Consider the following 22,781-nt stretch of genomic DNA (forward strand, 5'->3'; position numbering starts at 1 on the left):
TAACACCCAAAGGCCAACTCTGTAGACTCGACGCTTTTTTTATTTTATTCAGCAAAAAGAAAAAATAACAAGCAGCATCTTTTTCATCAAATGCTCTTACAATGAGCTACAAAGAGGGGTTACTAAAATGATGAGCTTTGTATTTTCCTAATCATCCGACTTAAAGTCTGTACAGTCTGGGAATTCTCTTTTTTAAGATGGGGATGGGGGTCCTACGGCCAATAATTAGTTGTTGATGACCCATGATTAAGAGGTTTCCGTATTTCCGTCCTGTAATCATTTACAGATTACACCGTTTTGTTTCTGTATTAAAGATAGTAAGTTAATATGACAAGCTTTAAAATATACGACACTGCTGAAACTATAGAACTAAAACGCAGTGTTCCAATCTTAGAGTATTATTTCTAAGTTGAAAATTCGCTTTTATTTTATCTTTAGTTTAGCCTCACTCATTTAGAAAAGAAATACGAAAGGCTGAAAGTTTGTATTTTCATTAAGAAGGACATAGGCGATTCTGTCGTGAACAAAACTTAACTAAGAAATCATTAAGAAGGAACTTCGAGAAAATTTAAGAGTCAATAGGAACAATATATTTCGAGTTTCAAAAACGTTTTCAAAAGTTCTCTTTTCCTCTCTTTGAAACTTTAAATATCTGACACGTGGAGAAGATACAAATAAATTGCGTTTCTACTTCAAACGACTAGTGAATGTCTTCATCTATTGTGCTACCGCCAGAGAATTTGAAAATTCTCATGAAAATTCTTCCGTTGTCTAAAGACCCTTAGAGAGCATAATAGATTTTATATGTTATTAAATAAAATACTCTAAAAGAGTTTGTTCTTTAACAAGACCATAAACAAATTATTTTGATAAAATTTAGGATTTTTCTAAATAAAAAAAGTTTATAACGTTTATAGGCTTTCTTTTTTACATAATTTATGCATATCTCTTTTTATTGTTTTATTCAACATTATATAGCATTGTTTAACTTAATATATTAACCTTTATTATATATTTTTTATTTATATAACAAAGCATTTCAATAAAAATTCTGGTGGGGGTGAGTTTTCCAGGGGAAATTTTACACTGGAAGGATTTGACAGAATTCCTATACGAAATTACTTTTAATTGTCTTATATTCGCTTTGCCAACTTAATTTTGCATATGGAGATGTTCCGGAAAAAATATCCGGGGGCTATTATCGGTATTTTTTTTACTTCCAGGAAAAAAATTCCACGGAAGGGTGCATTTCTGGAGTGATCGATAAACCAATTAGAGATTAAAGTCTTTTTAAAAAGGAAGTATGCTATGTTGAATTTTTCAGGCTGAATCGTCCGCAAAAAAATTTACGTTGAGGCGGATTTTCAGCAAGGATGGAATTGTCTGGAAAGAATTTGAAGGGGGGAGCACTTTACGTTGGATGAAATTTCCACCGAGGAGTCTCCCACGAGGAAAGGTTGGGGTATATTTCAGGGAGGATGAGCCGGATTTACCTGCATTATTTGAGAAACGATAAAAAATTCAGTTAAAAAAACAAGTTTCTTTAACTGAAAGTAAGGAGCAGCTTTAAAACTCAAAACAAAAAGAAATTATTCCCTATATGAAGAGTTGCCCCCTCCTCAATACCCTGCTCTTTACGCTAAAGTTTGACTGTTTGTCCCAGTTTTTTTTTAAGAACGGCTACTGAAACACAGGGGCCGTTTAATTAGAATAGGAATCTTTATTAAAACTGCTAATAGCTTTAGCAAGATATGCACCGTATAACATTCCATGATTAAAAACTGGAGAACTAAGGTCCATGCAAACACATTCAAGAGTATGCCCTTGCAACTTATGTATAGTCAAGGTAGGTGCGGGTTGAAGGGAAAATTGATGCCGTTGAATAGTATATCAAATTTGACCTTTACTCGTCATTTTCATTTTTGATACGCTCTAATTCATGTTATCGCATATCTTTTAACCCCTCATGTCTTTGTTCTTTATTTTCATATTTAACATGCTCTAATATTCATTTTCGTTTATCTTCTAACCACGTGTGTCTTTGCTCCTCATTTTCCTTTTTGCCACGCTCTAATTCCCGTTTTCGTTTATCTTCTAACCTTATTTGTGCATCTTCTTCATTTTGGATTTTGATTACTTCAAACAAGTTCTTGTCGCAACTGGTTATCCAGGTTGTTGATTATCACATGTTCGCTAGTTTTGGTGTTGGTTCCATAGAATCATCATTTTTAGTAACTGCAACTGCAAATTTTGTTTTTTGGGCTTCCTACAGGGACTCTCCAGGAAGTGGTGTGGACAAATACAACATACACACGCAAATATACACAAACACACACGAACACAACCAAACAAGCACATCCAAACAGCTACACACACAGATACACTCATGCCCAGACAAACAGATGTACACATACACAAACACACATATGAACAAACATGTGCACAAACAGAAAGACTCACACAAACACAAATACATACATGCGTAGCTACAGACATACGCCCGCACATTCCCGCACATGCAAACACACCACACACACACACACACACACACACACACACACACACACACACTCTGACACATATCAAACACATAATCAAGTACTCACAAACATAGGCAAACACACACAAAGACACAAATGCAAATATACAAACACATAAATCCTCACCAAAATACCAGGTATGTGATTCAATAGGGTTGACTTAGTAAAGAGCGCTGGGTCTTCCATTCTTTTTTGTCTTTTTTTTATTCGATTGTTTTGTGTGGAAAAGTTTGTCATAAAAACTTGAAAAGGGGCTAATTCAATCGAAAATGGCATGCTCGAAAATGGCAATCGAAGATTGGAGGTCAACCTGATCCCTTCTCCTACTGCATATCGCCCTCAGGATGTTAACGACTATGAATAGCATCAGATCTAAACTTTTAGATAATAGTCAGAGCGCCAGATTCTGTATCTCGCTTATTTCGATTAGTACCCGTGCCGGAAGGTACAAATATGCTAAGGGTGGATCCCATGGTAGTCGATCATGCTGAAAACGAATATCGTAGGGCGCATGTTCGCCGTTGGGGCGTTTCTGAGATATAGGCCAAAAACACCAAATTTGGCCTATAACGGAACGACGATTCAATTTTTTTTTTACGGAGAAGATTGGTCAAATCCAGCGTACTCTTACATCAATAGAAAGAAGAGACTTGGGGCTACATGAATATGATTTTTGTTTGTAAAAAAAAAATAAAGAGATAGTACACTTTTTACTGCAGTTTAAAAAAAACTAGATTTTGTCAACAAATTTCTAAGAGAAAAGCTGAAAACTCGAAATTTTTTCAAGATAAAGTATTTTTTTATATTAAAAAAGAAAGCTCGTTTAATCCCAAACACATTGAGCTAAGAAAATTTTTTTAATTATTGTATCTGGGGGGTCTGCAACTTTTTTAGCGAGTGTACCCGATAATATAAATTTTGTTTAGTAACCTGCTACCTAGCGGGAAGTTGAGTGATAAGCTAAGCAGAAGAAATTGATAAGCAGAAGATGAAAAAGAAAAGTGAGTGAGGTCGGGCAAGATAAAAAAAAAAAAAAAAAGTTACTTCAGGTTAATTCAACATGTGATTCTTGCGCAAATACTGATTTTCTGATGGATGATAATGAAGAATATGACACAAATTTGGAAGATCAAAAAACAATTTAAAGAAATTGAATTTTTAAAAGGACTTTTGGTGTTGTAAAGTGGGCCGGCAAAAGGAGTATAAAATTTTTTTGCAGAAGTAAGAGACTTAATGAAAGTAATTTACAAAATTAGATATCACAAGAAACTAGGTGATACTGACTCCTTTAGATTTATAAGGACTGATCAAAAGGCATGTTACATTGATCAATCAGATTTAGTGTTACAACTTCCAGTTCTAGTGAAAACCCGTGGGACTGCTTGTCAAATGGAACATCTGTGATTTTCAATTGATTTGTCAATATTTAATCTACAATTGTTGATACTTGCTGGAGAACAAGTAGTAAATGTGTTCCTGTTTGTTTTTGTACTTATTTATGAAAGTAGTCAAAATTACAACACAAAGTGGCCAAAGGTACATGATCTATGCTGTACCTCTGACCAGTTGATGTATATTTTTTGACCTGTGTTTACTCTAAAAAAAATAATGCAATGGATGTTCCAGAGATGAAATGTGTGTTTTAAGAACAAAAGTTGGTTATGAATCTAATGTATGATTTCATAATGAAATACAGTCTCGAAGGAAAATGGTCTCGAAGTCTCGAAGGAAAATGTTCCTAAAAGCAACGTGTTTTACTTGCCTTTCCTTCATGAAGCACCAAACAACCATGCAACAGTCGAAAAATCTCTGCGAACATTCATGGCGGCAAGTAAAGCTGTCGGATGTGACGATACGGTGGTCACGCAAGATCTCTTCATTTATCAGCTAGCACAGGGAGTGGAAAGTAAATACCCGGATGACTTCAAAAACGTAAACCTACGGATGGGAGGATTCCACCTCCTGCTCAACTACCTCAAGGCAGTTGGTAAGATAATGGACAGCTCCTGACTCAAATAGATTATAGTGCAGGTAATGCTGCTGCTTCCTAGTACTTGCGAAAAGGTATTTCAAGGGAAAGGCTACTACCAAGCTATCAATGCCTATTGCATGCTGTACGAGGTCTTGCTAGCCTTCTACTCTTTGGAAGAGTATTACTCCGAAGCACAAGAAGACTTATCCCGTCTGGACCAGCTGGGTTGTGCCATTGAGTTATTCAGGACTTCATTGGCAAACGGTGCTAACGCGCGAACTGCACTTCAGGAGGAAAACGATACCTTAATCACTTTGGCTCCCATAATGAATGCATTCTACACCCTGTGAAATGCGTCGCCCACGTTTGCTTTCTGGTGGCAGTTCTTGGAAATGCTTGAAATAGCGAAGTAATTCATTTATGCTGAACGAGACTGTGACTGGGAGTCTCATTTAACAGCAACTGCTCGGATGTTGCCATACTTGGCGGTGGCTGACCATCCTTAGTATACAAGATGTCTCATGCAGTACCTATCAGACATGCGAAGTTTACCACAAACCTTTCCTGATTTACTCAGGAAGCTCATGAAAAGATACCTTGCAGTGAAGATAACGCACACCAGGTTCATGGCCACCTGGTCCGATCAGATACTGGAATATACAGTGAACAAGGATATAAAGACGACGGCCGGAATAATAGGAGAACAAATGGATGAGTGACAGACTGAAGCTTGGATTCTTACCTTACTGATTTCCGCTGCTATCAGCAATGGTTTTCTGCAAGTAGTCAACATATCCACAAAGACATTGAAACATCACGAAGACAATCAGTCGACGACGACGCGATTACAACTTTCGCGAGATAGAGTTCGAGGCATTTTCACTACATGTGGCAATCAGTTCAACAGAGTGGACTTCGACCTAGTGATTATTGTGACTTCAGGAGTTGTGGACGATGAGAAGATTGTTTCTGATATTACTTGCGTTGCCCCAAAAGGAAAAGAGGTGGTTGAGGACTTTCTGTGCAACCGGAAAGACGATGTGAAAAACGTTGCACTCTGCACTCTGAGAAAAACTCAGAAAGTGAAGGGTGTCCCTACAACCGATCTCCTGAGCTCTGAAGCAATAGCCTTGAAGAGAATCATTACTGATCAGTTGAGCTACGGCGAAGAAAAGGAGAAAGCAATTGAAAAGATCTTCACAAAAGAGATTCTTATTTTATTTCCAATCCATTTTTGAATATCTTCCACAACAATCAACCAAGACATCCTCTGGCTGGAAAATAAGGACGGTTAACAAAGCTGTGCTTTTGAACTGGCTGAGAAAAAAAGGAGGACTTGCAGCTTGGCTGGCGACTTTGAAATCCAAAGAAACAACATCAGCTACAGTACACATCATTAACCTAATGTCCAAGATGAGGTCATATCGGCAGGCCAGGATTGAAACAGTCAAATTCTTCGCGGAAAGATTTCTTTTATCGTTGCTGAATGATCGCAGATCGGAACAGCGGGCTGTTTGGGAAGCTCACGGACAACGGAGAGTCGATTTCCTTGAAAGCAGCATGTAGACTCCGACGAAGCCAAGGGTAAAAGCTCCAGATTTCTGCTCTTAGCACAATTGAAGAATGGGATGCCTTACTTGCAATTTGAGCATCTAAAAGCCGGCTCCTCGAAATTTTGTATGAAACCTGGGAGCAGATGGGTGATCAGCTTCCGAACGCACTCTCAGGTGGGTTCAAGGAGAGATTCGAAGTGTCTCTGGTAAAGCGTGGCTGCAGTCCAACTTTACCAGAACACTGTGACTACGAGGAATGCTTATCCTCCAGCCATGAAGATGCTGACCAACACCTTATGACACATGCCAAGCACGCTAGCCGTTACACTTGTAGCATCGTTGTGCATGCCAATGACACAGACATGGCAGTAGCCTGTGTTCATTTTTTTGAAGAGCTTCAAGCTGAAGGACTGAGCGAACTTTTCTTGAAAATCCTGACCTACATTATCCCAGGGAGCAGGCGGATGGAATCCACTTGTCCAAAGAGGAGCAGATTATGTTACCGTTCGTGCACTGTCTGTCAGGGTGTGACACAACGAACTTTTTCTGCGGCGTCGGGAAAGCTTCTTTCTTAAACACCGCGGCGTCTCCAACTTTTGCCTCAAAAATGGTGTATGTGATGGAGCGGATCAAAGATGCAGAAGGAAAGCTTTCAGTCGATGCGTTTAGAGAAGTTCACGACTTGTCAAAATCCCTGGTCATTGAAATATACGGTGAATAGGCCAGATTCAATTCACCGGCCTGTGTAAGGGCTTATATTTGGTGCCAGAAACAAGATATGAGTTGACTGTCACCTTCTGACGAAACCTTCGAGCCATGCATACGAAGAGCCATATTTGCTACATGGATAATCTTGTCGTCAGTACAGGCTCGGCCCAGCATTCTAAATCCACTCCTCCATGGATGGAAGATGGCTCAAGGAGGAGTAGATGCGGTCGTCTCAAGCTGTAAAGAAGCATCAAGCCTGGAAGCTTACTGAAGATGCAAAAGTGGAAGATGCAGGAAAGACTGTAACTGCTCAAAAATGAAAGGATGCTGCAGCTTATGCTCCTGCCGCGGAACGAGGAGGGCATGCAGGGAGTCTGACCTTGCCCCATCTGAATTCTCGGAAGAAGAAAATGAGGAATATTTTTGAAAGTTTTATTTGATACCTTTTACTTTTAATTACAACAGGTCCCTAATCAGTTACTATTACCCAATTTTACGGGCAGGCCGAGTAAGACAACTCCAGTGTGCCGACCGAATCCATCTGTGAAGCAGAATTCTTTCATTTAGTAAATATTTCAGTCGTATCAGTGGCAAATCAGGTCCCAAAAAGGTAATTGCAGACACTTTAGTACACCAGAAAACATATTTGTCCATTCTAAAAAAAAACACTTTTTTTAGTCAGCATTTTTTTAAAACCTATTTTATTTTTAAGTAAAACTTAAAAATTTTAAACAGTTAGAAAGTTTGAAGTATTCCTACCCTTTGAAGAAAAAAAATTATGTCCCTTTACACGATACGGCTAGTGATCATTTCAGTGACACTAAAAAAATCGCAGACCTTTTAAAAATAAAAATAGTTTATTTTTTTTAGCTCAAATTGTACAGAATTTAATTAGCTTTCTTGTCAAATATGAAAAAAAAAGTTTGTTACCTTGAAAAAATTTCGAGTTTTTAGCCTTTCTTTGAGATATTTGTCGAATTTTACAGCACTTATTTTGAAACTACAGTAAACAGAGAAAAAAATAGTGTTTTTTTTCAATTTAAAAATCATATTCTTGTAGATCTAGATCTCTTCTTTCGATTGATATAACATTACGCCGGATTCCTCAACGCAATAACTCGCAAAAAAATCCTGAATCATCACACTTAGTTATAGGCTAAATTTGGTGTTTTTGGCCTATATCTCAGAAACGCCCCAACGGCGAACTGCGCCCTATGATATTTGTTTTCAGCATGGTCGGCTACCCTAGGATCCGTCCTAAAAAAATAAATATGCCTCTGTTAATAGCATGAGACATGAAGACCGCAGAGGCAATGGTCCCGAATTTGGAAGGTTATTTATTATGAACATAAAGATTTTTCTTGATAGAAGGAGCGCATGTTTGCTGTTGGCTATCTAATAAGCCTGAGACTATTAAGAACCATTTCTCTGTGCAAAAATTATCTCGACTGGGCTAGGGGGGGGGGTTTAAAGGCTTGAAAATAGGTCAATAAACTGATTGGCTCTAATAATTTAGAAATTAACAGGATTTCATTATTGTATTTTAAATTGATTATCATTTCTATTCGTTTGAAGCTTAAATTGTGATGTGACTTTATTTCCGCTAGCCTTAGGTATAACTATTTACTTTTCTTTAAAAAATGTATTTTTTAGGACATTCTTTTAAAATTAATTATCTTTTAGAAATCAACTTTTTAGAGCAGATTCAAACTTTTTATTACTTCAATAATTAGAAAATTTGGAAATGATTGTACAAAAAACCTGCTAATCACATTAACACTAAAGTACCTTCACACATTTTGTGACATGCACATAAACTCGTTTGGCAGGCACCAATTTTCTAAATTAGCTGTTTGAAGTGCTTTGCGTTCCCAGCACATAGGAAATTTAATTTTACTTGAAACTTTTCTTCTAGGAGATTTACTTGATGAAGCAGAGGTACTAAAATGGCTTATTCATCAGTCTGAAGCTGACGAAATAGAAGATGTCACTGACAAAATGCTGGATAAACTCATTCAAGTGAAAGAGTTTCTTGCAGTACTATTTTGTAAGTACAATTCTTCATACTAATTTTATTGACGACTCACTTTGGTAACAGCTTTATTTTATGTAACATAACAAAATATACTTCTAATTTTTTACCACTGCAAGACCATTGGCTGTTTTTTTGTGCATGGGGGACACCATTGGACACCATGGGGGACACCAATGGTGTCAGGGGACACCATTTGGCTGTTTTTCTTGTGCCTTCCCAAAGGGTGGAAGATACATAAAATTTGTCCTATTATTGCTTACACTTTTAAAATAATTCCTCTGTTTTCGTTTTTTTTTAATTTAAAGCCTCATCAAAATTCTGAATATATGTTTTGCTGGCAGCGGGGCTTCTGAAAATATTGATCTTAAATTTGGCAATGTTGACGGTGGATGGGATAATTCTAAGAAAATAGTATGTGACGTAGCAGATGGTGTCTTAAGGGGGAAAGTTAGAAACAGAGCTAGGAATATTGGTGAAAACACTTTTGGTTTTGTAAAAAGTATAAGGGGTGTGTACAGAGGAATAAAAGGAAATAGGAGAATGTATTAAGATATAAATTGAGAAAGTAAAAAAAATATTGTGTTGGCATGTTAAATTATTGAGAGGGATTAGTCAGTCTGGATTTATCCCAGTTAAAAATAGGAACAGTGTCTCACATAGCGATAAGGAAATACTTAAAAAGAGATGGACAGAAGATTCTGAGAATGTTCTAAACCGAGATAAAGTTACAGGAAATGAAATTAACGGTAATTTATATAAGAAAATTATAGGAATTCCTATGGGTGGTTACGCCAGTCCATTTAAAACGGACTTGTTTTAAGCCAACCAGAATATGAGTATATGCTTAACAAAAATAACTCTAGCAATGTAAAATAAGCTCTTTCAAATAATAAAAGATATTTGAATGACCGTTGGGTAAAAAGTTGCACGGGGTTTATTGGGATTTCAAAAAATATTTACCCATGAGGTTTAATTCTAGAACTGACTCATGGGACAGGCCAATATAACTAATTTTTAGATTTAAATATTAATATTTTGACAATAATAAATTAGTTTTTTAAATATGTAATAAAACTGATAATTTTAATTTTGAAGAAATTGATTTGCCAATCCTTGAAAGTAATATGCATTCTAATATCGTATACTCAGCTTTTTATTCCCAGATATTTAGATATGCAAGAATTTGCAGAAATTATGTGGGTTTTAAAAATAGATGTCGAATTCTTAACCATAAATTGATCTTTAAAGGTTTTCAGCTAATAAAATAACTTGGCAATTTAAAAGATTTGGTTTTCAGTGTAATAAACTTTTAGTTAAGTATATAAGAAATGTTAAGAAACATTAAAGGATATCTTAATATAATATTTCTCCTTTTTTTTTGCTTTGGGGGATGTTTTATGTGTCGGGTATCCGTTCCAGCTTGAAGGGCTTTTAGTTTATAATTGGTTCCATAAACCAATAAAGCAGTTTACTTTACAATTCATCTCCAACTCGTTAAATTTGCGACTGTTCTAAATCTGTTTTTCGGCTCATTTGCTGACTGGATTCTAACATGGATTTGTCTAACCTTATTTTGTTTCTATTTTTGATAATTCTATTAATAGGTATATATATCACAAGCGGCACCTGCCACAGGAATACCATAAAAGAACTTATGGTAGGTGCGCCACTTATTTGGGTAAGTAATTTAATACACTGAAAACCATGTAGGCAAACACATAGGCGTGTATTCCACTGAAGAGCCCCTGATGTAAAGTGATCACTTGGGAACATTTCTTTAAATTTAAGGTGCTTTTGCTTGTGATTTTACGACGGCTTACATTTATCAATGATAATTTTGTATAAATTTTTACACTTCTATATGGTTGATTGTTGGGTTATACTGCTTTATCCTAGGTGATCGGATATGTGAGTAAGGTTGAATTTCTTATTTATCTCAATTGCTAAAGTAGGAAAATATTTTCTTCTTCTTGCTTTTTTTCTAACCCAATTAACAGTTTTAAAGGTTTTTTCTAAACCTCTTACACATTATAGAGAGAAGGAAAAAGCTCGTGACAATTTGGAAGTGAAGAAAGACTTATTTTGCGAGGATAAGTTAGAGATCGTGGTAACGAACTGTGGTAAGGAGCGACCCGGCTCAATAGGAAACGAAACTCTAAAAAACGGAATTTTGATATATTGAATGCTAAAAGATACATTGAAAGAATTGTATTTTTATGTTGATGTTAAATATACAAGTCTTATCAAATTTAGTCTTATTCATCAAAAGTTACGAGCTTGAGAGAGTTTGCCTTATTTTGGAAAATAGGGGGAAACATCCTCTAAAATTCATAGAATCTTGACAAAAATCACACCATCGTATTCAGCGTATTAGAAAACCCTGTTGTAAAAGTTTCAAGCTCCTATCTATAAAATTGTGGAACTTCGTACTTTGCCAGAAGAATCATCAAGGGTGCGGGTTTATTTTTTTTTTCCAGGGTTCATCGTATCGACCAAGTGGTCCTAGAACGTCGAAAAGGGGCTTATTCTAAAGGTAGTATAACGTTTTAGTGCCCTTTTATGTGACCGAAATAATTGGAGGGCGCCTAGGCCCCTTCCCACGCTCATTTCTTCCCGAAGTTAACGGATCAAAATCTGAGAGCCATTCTATTCAATATAGTCGAAAAACATAATAACTATGTCTTTGGGGATGACTTACTCCCCCACTGTCCCCCGGGGAGGGGCTGCAAGTTACGAACTATGACCAGTGTTTACATACAGTAATGGTTATTGGGAAGCGTACATACGTTTTCAGAGGGATTTTTTAGGTTTGGGGGGATGGGCGGAGCGGATTTGGCTGTATGGGAGGAATATGTCCTGGGGGAAGAGAAATTCAATGAAGGGGGGCAGGATTTTCTAGCAATACTATAAAAAAAAACAATGAAAAAATAATCATGAAAAAGTTTTTTCAATTGAAAGTAAGGAGTAGCATTAAAACTTAAAACGAACAGAGATTATTAAGCATATGAGGGGTTTTAAAAATACTTTAGCATAAAGAGCGAGGTATTTAGGAAGAGATAAATACATCACTCTTTATGCAAAAGTATTTTTAGTAATTTAAACTACTTATTCTACGGACTTTCTGATCCAGGGGTCATTCTAGAAGAATTGGGACAAAACTTAAGATTTAGAGTAAAGAGCGAGGTATTAACGAGGGGACAAACCACCCTTGGGGGGTTTAAAATTTTAAAAAAATAGTTTTTAACTGAAAGTAAGGAGCGACATTAAAACTTAAAACGACCAGAAATTAATCCGTATATGAAATGGGTTTTCCCCTCCGCAATCCCTCGCTCTTTACGCTAAAGTTTGACTTTTTGGCACAATTCTAATTTTTAAAACAATTAAAAACTTTAGCGTAAAGAGCGAGGCGTTGAGACGGGGCAACCCATTTCATATACGGATTAATTTCTGTTCGTTTTAAGTTTTAATGTCTCTCCTTACTTTCAGTTAAAAAAAAAACTAGTTTTTATTGCACCTGGTATTAACCAAGTGACATATAGCAATCGCGAATTCTGTCGGTCTGTCGGTCCCGGTTTTGCTACTTTAGGCACTTCCAGGTAAGATAGGACGATGAAATTTGGCAGGCGTATCAGAGACCGGACCAGATTAAATTAGAAATCGTTTTTCCGATTTGACCATCTGGGAGGGGGGAGTGGGGGGCCCTTTAATGCGGAAAAAATAGAGAAATTGAAGTATTGTAAAAAAGTTGTGCTTTAAAGCTCTAATTTTAAATTCCGACCAGATCCTGTGACATTGGGGGGAGTTGGAGGGGGAAACCGGAATTCCTGGACAACGTGAAAACTGGGGTATTTTTATTTTACGAATAGGTGATCGGATCTTAATGAAATTAAATGAAAAAAAAATAGTTTTTTTTAATTGTAAATAAGGAGCGACATTAAAACTTAAAACGAACAGAAATTACTCCGTATATGAAATGGGTTGTCCCCTCTTCAACGTCTCGCTCTTTACGCTAAAGTTTGACTCTTTGCCACAATTCTACTTCTTAAAACAATTAACAGCTTTAGCGTAAAGAGCGAGGCGTTGAAGAGGGGACAACCCATTTCATATACGGTGTAATTTCTGTTCGTTTTAAGTTTTTGAATTAATGCATGTTTGATTTTGTCTCTCCACCATAGGACTTGTCCAATCTTATTGAATTTTTTGTATTGAATCAGATTAACAGATTATTAAAATGAAATTTGCACATTAATTCTTTTTTTGGCTGAATGGCTTTCTCTTAGTTTTGATCAGACGATTTTGAGAAATAAGGGGTGGGGAAGGAGGCCTAGTTGCCCTCCAATTTTTCGGTTACATAAAAAGGCAACTATAATATTTAATTTTTAACTAACGTTTCTATTAGTAAAAAATATACGTAACTTAAGAATTAACTTACGTAACAAACTTTTATATTCTTATATTTTTATTATGTATATAAGTTGGTTTGTACCCTCGTTAATGCCTCGCTCTTTACACTAAATCGTAAGTTTTGTCTCAATTCTTTAAGAATGACCCCTGAATCAGAAAGGCCGTAGAGTAAATAGTTGAAATTACTAAAAATACTTTAGCATAAAAAGCGAGGTATTTATCTCCTCCTAAATACCTCGCTATTTATGCTAAAGTATATTTAGAGCCCCTCATATGCGTAATAATCTCTGTTCGTTTTAAGCTTCAATGCTACTCCTTACTTTCTCCTTAATTGAAAAAAAACTTTTTCATGTTTATTTTTTCATTGTTTTTTTTATAGTAGTTTTAGAAAATCCTGCGCCCTTTTCATTGAATTTCTCTTCCCCCATGACATATTTCTCCAAGCAAAGATTTACCCACATAGCCCCCTCCCCTCAGCCTTACCCCCAAAACCAAAAAATCCCCCTGAAAACGTCTCTACATTTACCAATAACGATTATTATATCTAAACACTGGATAAAGTTTGTAACTTGCAGCCCCTCCCCCAGGGACTGTGGGGGAGTAAGTCATTCCCAAAGACATAGTTATTATGGTTTTGACTATGCGGAACAAAATGGCTATCTCAAAATTTTGATCCGTTGACTCTGGAGAAAAATGAGCGCGGGAGGGGACCTAGGTGCCCTACAATGTTTTGGTCACTTAAAAAGGGCACTAGAACTTTTCATTTCCGTTAGAATGAGCCCTCTTGCGACATCCCAGGACCACTTGGTCGATACGATGACCCCTGGGAAAAAAAAAAAAAAAAACAAATAAATACGCACCCGTGATTTGTCTTCTGGCAAAAAATACGAAATTCCAGATTTTTGTAGATAGGAGCTTGAAATTTTTGCTATAGGGTTCTTTAATACGCCAAATGCGATGGTGTTATTTTCGTTAAGATTTTATGACTTTTACGGGGTGTTTCTCCCTATTTTCCAAAATAAAGCAAATTTTCTCAGGCTCGTAACTTTGATGACAAAGACTAAAGTTGATGAAACTTATATATTTAAAATCAGCATGAAAATCCGATTCCTTTGATGTATATTTTAGCATCAAAATTCCGTTTTTTAGAGTTTCGTTTACTATTGAGCCGGGTCGCTCCTTACTACAGTTCGTTACCACGAACTGTTTGAGTTTATATTTAGAAGGAATTCGTGTCTCAGAGCTCTTATTTCAAATCCCGACCAGATCCTATGACATTGGGGGGGGGGGGGGTTGGGGGGAATCTTGGAAAATACTTGGAGTGGAGGAATCGGGATGAAGCTTGGTGGATAGAATAAGCAAATGTCCTTGATACGTGATTGACGTAACCATACTAGATTCGCTCTCTTTGGGGGAGTTGGGGGGAGGGGTTCAGTGATTTAGCGAGTTTGGTGTTTCTGGACGTGCTAGGACAATGAAAATTGGTAGGCGTGTCAGGGAGCTACACAAATTGACTTGATAAAGTCGTTTTCCCAGATTCGACCATCTGGGGGGCTAAAGGGAGAGGAAAGATTAGAAAAAATTAGGTATTTATAACTTACGAGTGGGTGATCGGATCTTAATGAATTTTGATATTTAGAAGGGCATCGTGACTCAGAGCTCTTATTTTAAATCCTGACCGGCATTAAGCCTCTGATTTTCCTTTTAAATCGATCTATTGATTTCTAGAATCTTGTTAGAGCTCATACCATATGAGCTCTTGGCTTGTAGCTTCTCTTGCCTCGTCACAAGTGCCTTATGAGCTCTTAGCTCTTGTTTTTTATTTAATTACTAATAAAAACGTTCGCTGAAAACTAAAAGTTTTTGTTGCCGTTTTACGTAAACGTTGGAGGGCAAATAAGCCTCCTCCCCCACCTCTTGTTTCTGAAAATCGTCTGATCAAAACTAAGAGAAAGGCTTTTAGCCAAAAAAAAGAATTAATATGCAAATTTCATTTTAATAATTTGTGTGCGGAGAGCCAAAATCAGACATGTATTAATTCAAAAACCTTCAGAAATTAAATAAAAAAACGAGTTTTTTCTAAACTGAAATTAAGGAGCGACATAAAAACTTAAAACGAACAGAAATTACTCCATGTATGAAAGGGGCTGTTCCCCTCTCAACGCCCTGCTCTTTACGCTAAAGTTTTTTACTGTTTAATAAAGTAAAATTGAGAGAAAGAGTCAAACTTTAGCGTAAAGAGTGGGGCGCTGAGAAGGGAACAGCCCCTTTCAGTAATACTAAAAGGACTAAAAAATCATAATGCCTCATGGGCATTTAGTGTTGTAAATGAGCTTTTTTTGAAATAATGGTTGTGAAGTTACAAATAAATTACTGAAGATTGGAATGATATTTTCTAAAGGAAAAACTTAAGAAAAACTTAAACTTAAACTTAAGAAAACTTAAGCATAATTAGTTGACTTTTTACAATGGGCGTTATACCGAAGAATCGTCTAAAGTAAAGATAAGGCTTATTAAAAGATCACTTTATTTTTCACCGAGAGTTTTAAATAGCAAAAGAGAACTGGTGCAATAAACCCCTGTTTTCTTGGCATTTTGTGCCAGAGACCAATGGCACAAACTGAGATGCAAAAGAGCTCTTAAATTACAAAGAGAATTAAACCAAATTAACAATATTTTTTATTTATAGGGAAGTAAAGCAGGAGGAGAAAACTGAAATAAACATGCATTTTCTAAATATGATAGACCTTTTCACCCCCTCAACCAACCTCTCATTGAGGAGTGAGAGGTTAAAGATTGTTAGTTCTTTTAATTTTTAGACGCTTTTATTAAAGTTCATCTGTTTGGAGGGTCAAATATTACAACATCAAAATATAGTTAAACGGGTGGTATTCGCAACATAAAGGCAACGGGATAGCTTTTAGGTAGCTGCTACAAGTGGAGGTAGTAGATAATTTCGAAGACCACATTGCCTTTCCATGACGATAAATAAAAAAGTTCAAATACGGATAAATCTTTTTAACAGACGGTGATAAATTTCGCTGAAAAATACACGATATTTTGTTCAGTTATGCTCTGACCGTCCTCAGTAGTAATACTACTAATGACGAGAGAATTACTACTGATGAAGGTCACAAATATCTAATATATTTTGTAAAATTTAACACTGTCTATTAAAAAGATCCCTATTTGAAAGGAATATCCCTATTTGAACTTTTTATTTACCAAGGTAAAGGTATGTGTGGTCTCAGTATAAAGTTTTCCCAGGGAGATTTATTTGGATACAACACGAATATTTAGGATAAAACATTTAAGACATAATTTCTACAGTGAAAGTTATACCAAAGGCTAGGACGAATAAAGTAGCATTCGTAAACCTTAAAGTAGAAATAAATTTCCTAAGCACGATAGAGATTACGGCCCCCTTAACCAAGCGGTCACTAAGGAGCGAGAGGTAAAAGAGTGTTTGTTCTTTTTATTTGTAGGAGCTTATTTTTAAGTTCATCTGTTTAGAGGGTCAAATATTTAAAATATCAAAATTCGTTTAAAAAGGTGGTGTTCTTAATATACAGGCAATGGTATAGCTCTTAGGTAGCTGCTACGAGTAGAGGTAGGTGTGGTCTCGAAATAAAGTTTTCTTAGGGAGACTTGTTAACATAAAATACGAATATTTAGGATAAAATATTAAAAATATGCCAAAGATTAAGACGAATATAGTGAAATATCTAAAACTCTAAACCTTTTGTTACCAGTTTTGCTAAAAATTCAAAAACTATTTTTGTCCTACTGCAGTGACAAATTAAAAAAAAATTCAAAATAAAATGAAATCGTGGGGTATATGGCTATAACATATATAATATAACTAATCAGGCACGGCTTTCAATGTTATCACCACCTCAAACGTCTATTTTACTCATAAAAATTTTATTTTCCACAAGAAAGAAAACAAATTAATTTTGTAGTTTTTTAAGTTTACTGATGGAGCATTTTTTTTAAAGTAATTTTTTATTTTCTTTGGTTGCAATGTTGCTCTGTTATTTTATGCGAAGTAAACGTGCCTTTTAAGCCAAAATCATGCCAAAGAATAATTATTTTGTTTAAACTTCTTCTCCGTGTCCTTTTTACGTATCTATTGAGAACTTAAGGATCCGAAAGATTCATCCCATGCACCCAATATATATATATATATATATATATATATATATATATATATATATATATATATATATACATATTGCAGACAGTTTCTTTGCTTTGCAGACAATTCAAATGAAGAATCCCACATTAAAGTTGTGGAGGAGTTGGAAAACATTGATGATGAATGTGATAATCAAGGTATTGCCTTTGTTCGAATTGATGACTTAGATGAAGCAAAAGAATATGGCCTTGATGAGCTCCCAGCGCTTGTTTACTTTGAAAACACAATTCCCTCAATCTATGAAGGTAAATCGTTGCATTGTTATGCAGTTCATAGAATAATTTTTCAACAAAAGTGGATTCTTCTTGTATGCGTGTGTGCTTGTGTTTATTTATAGAAAATACTGGTTGCTAATCAAGCAGCTCTGCTAGTCTAATAAATTATGACTAGCATATATATATATATATATATATATATATATATATATATATATATATATATATATATATATATATATATATATATATATATATATATATATATATATATATATATATATATATATATATATATATATATATATATATATATATATATATATACAATTCAAATATCATAAATAGACTTATAGCTTTTTTTCCATTTCAAATTTTTGCCTTTCATCCCTGGCTTACATAAAAAACAACGGATTAAAGGTATTCTTATCATGTAAAAAAAAAAAAAAAAACTTTATAAACTAAACTACATTTATAAAAACATAACACTAATAGTAGTCAGTAATTAAAGCCTTGAAAAAAGATCTTTTCCTAATTAGGACAACAAATATATTTTGATTAATGACTAAAACAATAACCACGCGATATTTGACAGTATAGAATTTATTAAATATAAATTTAAAAAATTCCAGCTAATTAAATAATTCAGAAAAATAAATGTTTGGTGATTATAAGTGTAACTCTTTAAAAACAAGAAGAAAAATGGGGCTTAATATATTCTATGAAAAGAAATGGTTAATTTTTGGACACAACATTTGAAACGCAATCTAGTCCCTGGTCTATAATTTATAAACCTACAGGTTCAACCAATTTTGTTAAATTCATTTGCTATTCATATAATTTTAAATTTAGGTTCGACACATTCATATAGCTTCAGAAAGTGAAATATACGAAGGGTTAAAAAAAATAAAATAAAACAGAGGGTGAGAAACATGACTTTTGGTAATTTTCTAGATGGCTGGCCCTACATAAAGAAGCCTGTAAAGAGAATAAAAGTAGGACGATTAAATTCTGTATTGTATGCCCTATTCAAATATCATGTTCACGTTTATGACAATACGCCCAAACCACTGATAGTCCCAGATTATAGACATGGGACATAAGCAATACAGAACTAATAGGGCATAATATGACATAAGCAATACAAAAACACAAGAAACTAAGAATTTATCTTTATAATATACGGTACGTCTCTATTTGTTTCACTGTTATCCACAGTAACGGTTTTAGGCCTCAAAAACTATATTGGGGGGGAGGGGCAAGGTAAACAAAAATAATTTTGAGTCAATTAAATACCTTCATTGGAACATAAAAATCAAATGCAATATGTCTGAATGCAATATCAGATGTCAGAGAAACTGGGGAGGGAGGCAGCAGCCCACCCTGGCCAGTCCTAGAACCACCACCAGTTAATCACTTTTCTAAACCATTTTCAAGTAATATTTGTCCTAACACTTTCATTGAAGTCACAAGGGTAGAGTGGTTTTCGCGGGTCGAAGTGCAAAAAACCTAACTTAAAGAAAACATGACATATCACCTGAGGATAAACACTGAAAACTATATTATTGAGGAATATATCTGGGAACACCAGGAGGTGGGATGCATTATACAAAAAGAGCATGATATTTGAAGCGAGTATAAAATAAAGAATCTAATAGTACAATTTTTATTTTATTAAGGTTTTTCCTTACGTGGAGGGATAAATGGGGCAGAATGGCCCCATTTTGACTTTAGACACCTTGTTTGCCTCTGATTCTAGGCGAAATTAATGAATCATGTTTCAATTCTAAATTCTTGGTTCAACCTGCCTAAGACCATAGGAAAGCGCGTCCCTTGTTTACCTCTTATTCCAGGAAATCTAATGGTCCTATGTCAAGTTTAAATTATTGGGTCAACCTTTCTGAGACCCTTGGCAGGCGTGACTTACTAAAAGATAACAAACCGTGTATTGGTCCAATAAGAGAGGCACCCGAATACTTTTGCCATTTACCCAAGGCAATTTAATCAAACACTTGGAAAACTAGAGGATTTATCACTATATTAGCCCTATGAGTATCTACCTTGGTTCTTCTGCCCTAGCAATGATGCATGGACGGATAATAAATAGACATGTCTATTAACAAATGAACTAACCTCCTTTTTATACAAGAATGCTATCTCACTTTTTTAATTTCACTCTCTATAACTTAGAGCTAAAATGAAATAAAATATAACAACTGGCAAAACTTTGGATTAAGACAAAGCAAATTTAGGCAAACAATTTATTGTTGTGCTAATAAATCCAAATGCTTCAACTTTACAGAAGCTCTTATCAACCTGAAAAACATAAAAATAGCATATAAAACAGGTAATATAGATATCACGTATAGGATATAAAATAAAAAGGTAAAAAATATACTATACAAATTGTAAGAGAATACAAAAAAAATGACATTTGATTAACTTATTTTTTAACTTTGTTTTTTAAACTTTTGATTGACTTATTTTTTTTCATTAAAAAAAAATGATATGGTAATTAATAAAACAGTACCAATCCAAACAAAACTGCTGTATATTATTGTGCAGGTCCAAAAGATATCGTCTCGTAGTAGACTCTGTCAAATTTGAAACGACTTTAAAATTAAAATCTATCTCTTTATAATCTAGAGAGTTTTAATCAATAGTAACGATCAATTTAAGTATTTTCTCTTTTTTGGTCCAAGAGGTTTAAAGCTTTTAGTGTTTATAGCTCCTTCCTTTCTTCCTTCCCATCTATCGTTAGAAGCAATTAACACAATTTTACTGGTGATGAATATAATTTTACGGTTCAGAAACTTTTCTTTATAACCAGGAGTTCTTTCTATTCTTTCATTTAATGGTAGCCATTTTGCGGATGTAATAAAATTGACATTCGTAGTGTCTTTAAAGTTGTTACTATCTCAAAAGGCAGAAAGGGGACATTTAGGTTAGACAGAATGTGCTATAAAATAGCATATTCGATTGGCTACATAAAAGCAATATGCAAGTTTGAAATGATTTTTGAGCTTCCATATTAAACTTCTATTGCCATAAGACATTTTGACGTTCAGTAAAATGAAAATCTAAGATTCAGTAATAAATTGAAAATTCAGTAAAATGAAACGAGGGAAATTTGTGCATTCCTTGGCTAAAGATTTTTTTTTCAAATAGTTTCTGAAACTTTTTATTGCATATGTCGTTTTTCATGGTACCTCTATTCTTGGTTATGATTAGCTAAACAATCTTTAGAAACTCTTCATTTATAGCTTGAATATGCTAGATGGCATCATCCATCAACTTCGGTCGGTTCCACCTTTACTGGTTTTTTCGTACGGGGATAGTCACCCGACAATGCTTCTTTTATAGGTTAATCATACATAATATCTGTTTACCAATACGGCTGTCCCTCAAGGGACAGCTGGACAAGTGCGTAAGGGACATACCTGTCCTCAAGGGACTGGTATCCCTCAAGAGGATCTGGTAAAGAGATGGCAGAACTGAATCAAAAGCTGCTATGGATCAATTGTTATCTTCAGAAGAAATAGCTGATGTAATGTCAGCAACTTTCTTCCATAAGTGCGTCCACTTATCTCCTTCATTGGGGCTTTTTTTTGTTTTTACTATTACTTTACATAAATATTTTGGGAAAAATCTGGAGCTTACTGCCACTCTTTTATGGAAAAACTTATCGATAACCACCTTTCCTGGGACGAGTTGAACTTTCAAAGTTGACCCTGTAGGAAGCTGTCAGAGCAAAAGGTTTAAACAAGGTGGGACATGGAGCATGAGCCACCTACACACGGTCAATATATTAAACCCTTGCCTGATTACTATATAAGACACATTTTTTTTTACTTGACATAAGTGGCGAGGAAGACCAAACTGACTTACGGTCGAGATAATAGATAAAGTCAAGTGTAATGAGGAATTTTCTGGAGACAGTGATTAAAACATAGACTAAATTAACTCATTCTGATTTATATGGATAAAAATACAAATCAAATTGAAAATGGTTGCTATGCCGATCTTGTACCGTGTTGTATTTATTTTGTAGCACACAACACTTTTCGCACACAACATTTGAAAGACAATCTACTCCCTGGTCTATAATTTATAAACCTATAGGTTTAACCAATTTTATTAAATTCATTTGCTACTCATGTAAGTTTTAATTTAGGTCGATCTTTTCTAATTTTGGCTATAGAAAAGGGTAAAAAAAACAATTCTTGCTTCATTATAAGGAGAATGATTATAGTGAACACACTTCAACTAAAGCTCTGCTATTAATAAACAAGTCAAATTGACAATGGTTGCTATACCGATCTTGTACCGTGATGTATTTATCTTGTAGCTTTCCACTATTTTGGCTATAGTGGATATTTTTGGCTATAGTTTGGCTATTTTGGCTATTTTGGCTATTTTTGGCTATAGAAAAGGGTAAAAAAAAAAACAATTCTTGCTTCATTATAAGGAGAATGATTATAGTGAACACACTTCAACTAAAGCTCTGCTATTAATAAACAAGTCAAATTGACAATGGTTGCTATACCGATCTTGTACCGTGATGTATTTATCTTGTAGCTTTCCACTATTAGCCAATATCTGACGGGTAGCTAAACTGTTTTCACTAGCCAGCTCGCAATTAAATCTATTTCTTTAACAGAATATTCAGTATTTTTTGCTACAAAAAATGTCAAAGATTGAAGAGTTTAAATTTGATTTGCCACCAAAAGTGTTATTGTTTTCCAGAAAACACATCATTGTTTGTCAGAAAACGATTTTATCCTTTATAGTTTCATACGACTTTCATATCTTTCTGCTGTATTTTGAGCAAGAAAATATCTTTGCTTTTCATTTCTTTCTACGAAAAAATTTTCTTTCTAGAAATTCATTTATTGTGTTAAATTTATTTTTGGAAGATAGTTACGTGTGTCATCTTGGTTAAACAAAGTAAAAATGATTTAGAATTTTCAGATAGTTACACGTGTCATCTCGGTTCAGCAAATTAAAAATAAATTGAAATTTTCAGCCTCCAAAATGTCGAAAAACTCAAACACACAGATGATGACACCTTAATTGTATAGCAGTACTAGCTGATTTTACCTAGACGATTTTTTTTTTTTAAATTAGTCTATGCTTAACAAGATATTTTCCTGTTT

General features: G+C 34.8%; 1 protein-coding gene across 24 annotated transcripts in view; it reads left to right on the plus strand.

Moving 5' to 3' along the window:
- The window catches only part of LOC136039286 (uncharacterized), a 287,308-nt gene that overhangs the window by 158,773 nt on the left and 105,754 nt on the right, over positions 1-22,781 (plus strand). For all 24 annotated transcript variants that reach the window (XR_010620405.1, XR_010620404.1, XR_010620410.1 and 21 more), the window contains 2 exons: positions 8,689-8,820; positions 17,473-17,655. Coding sequence is in view for 12 of the 24 variants with exons in the window: in XM_065722888.1 (XP_065578960.1) it covers positions 8,689-8,820; positions 17,473-17,655 (315 nt within the window). In the remaining 12 variants the exon portion in view is untranslated. The remainder of the gene's footprint in view (positions 1-8,688; positions 8,821-17,472; positions 17,656-22,781) is intronic.

Source organism: Artemia franciscana, chromosome 19 (genome assembly GCF_032884065.1).
Source record: "Artemia franciscana chromosome 19, ASM3288406v1, whole genome shotgun sequence".
Lineage (NCBI taxonomy): Eukaryota > Metazoa > Arthropoda > Branchiopoda > Anostraca > Artemiidae > Artemia > Artemia franciscana.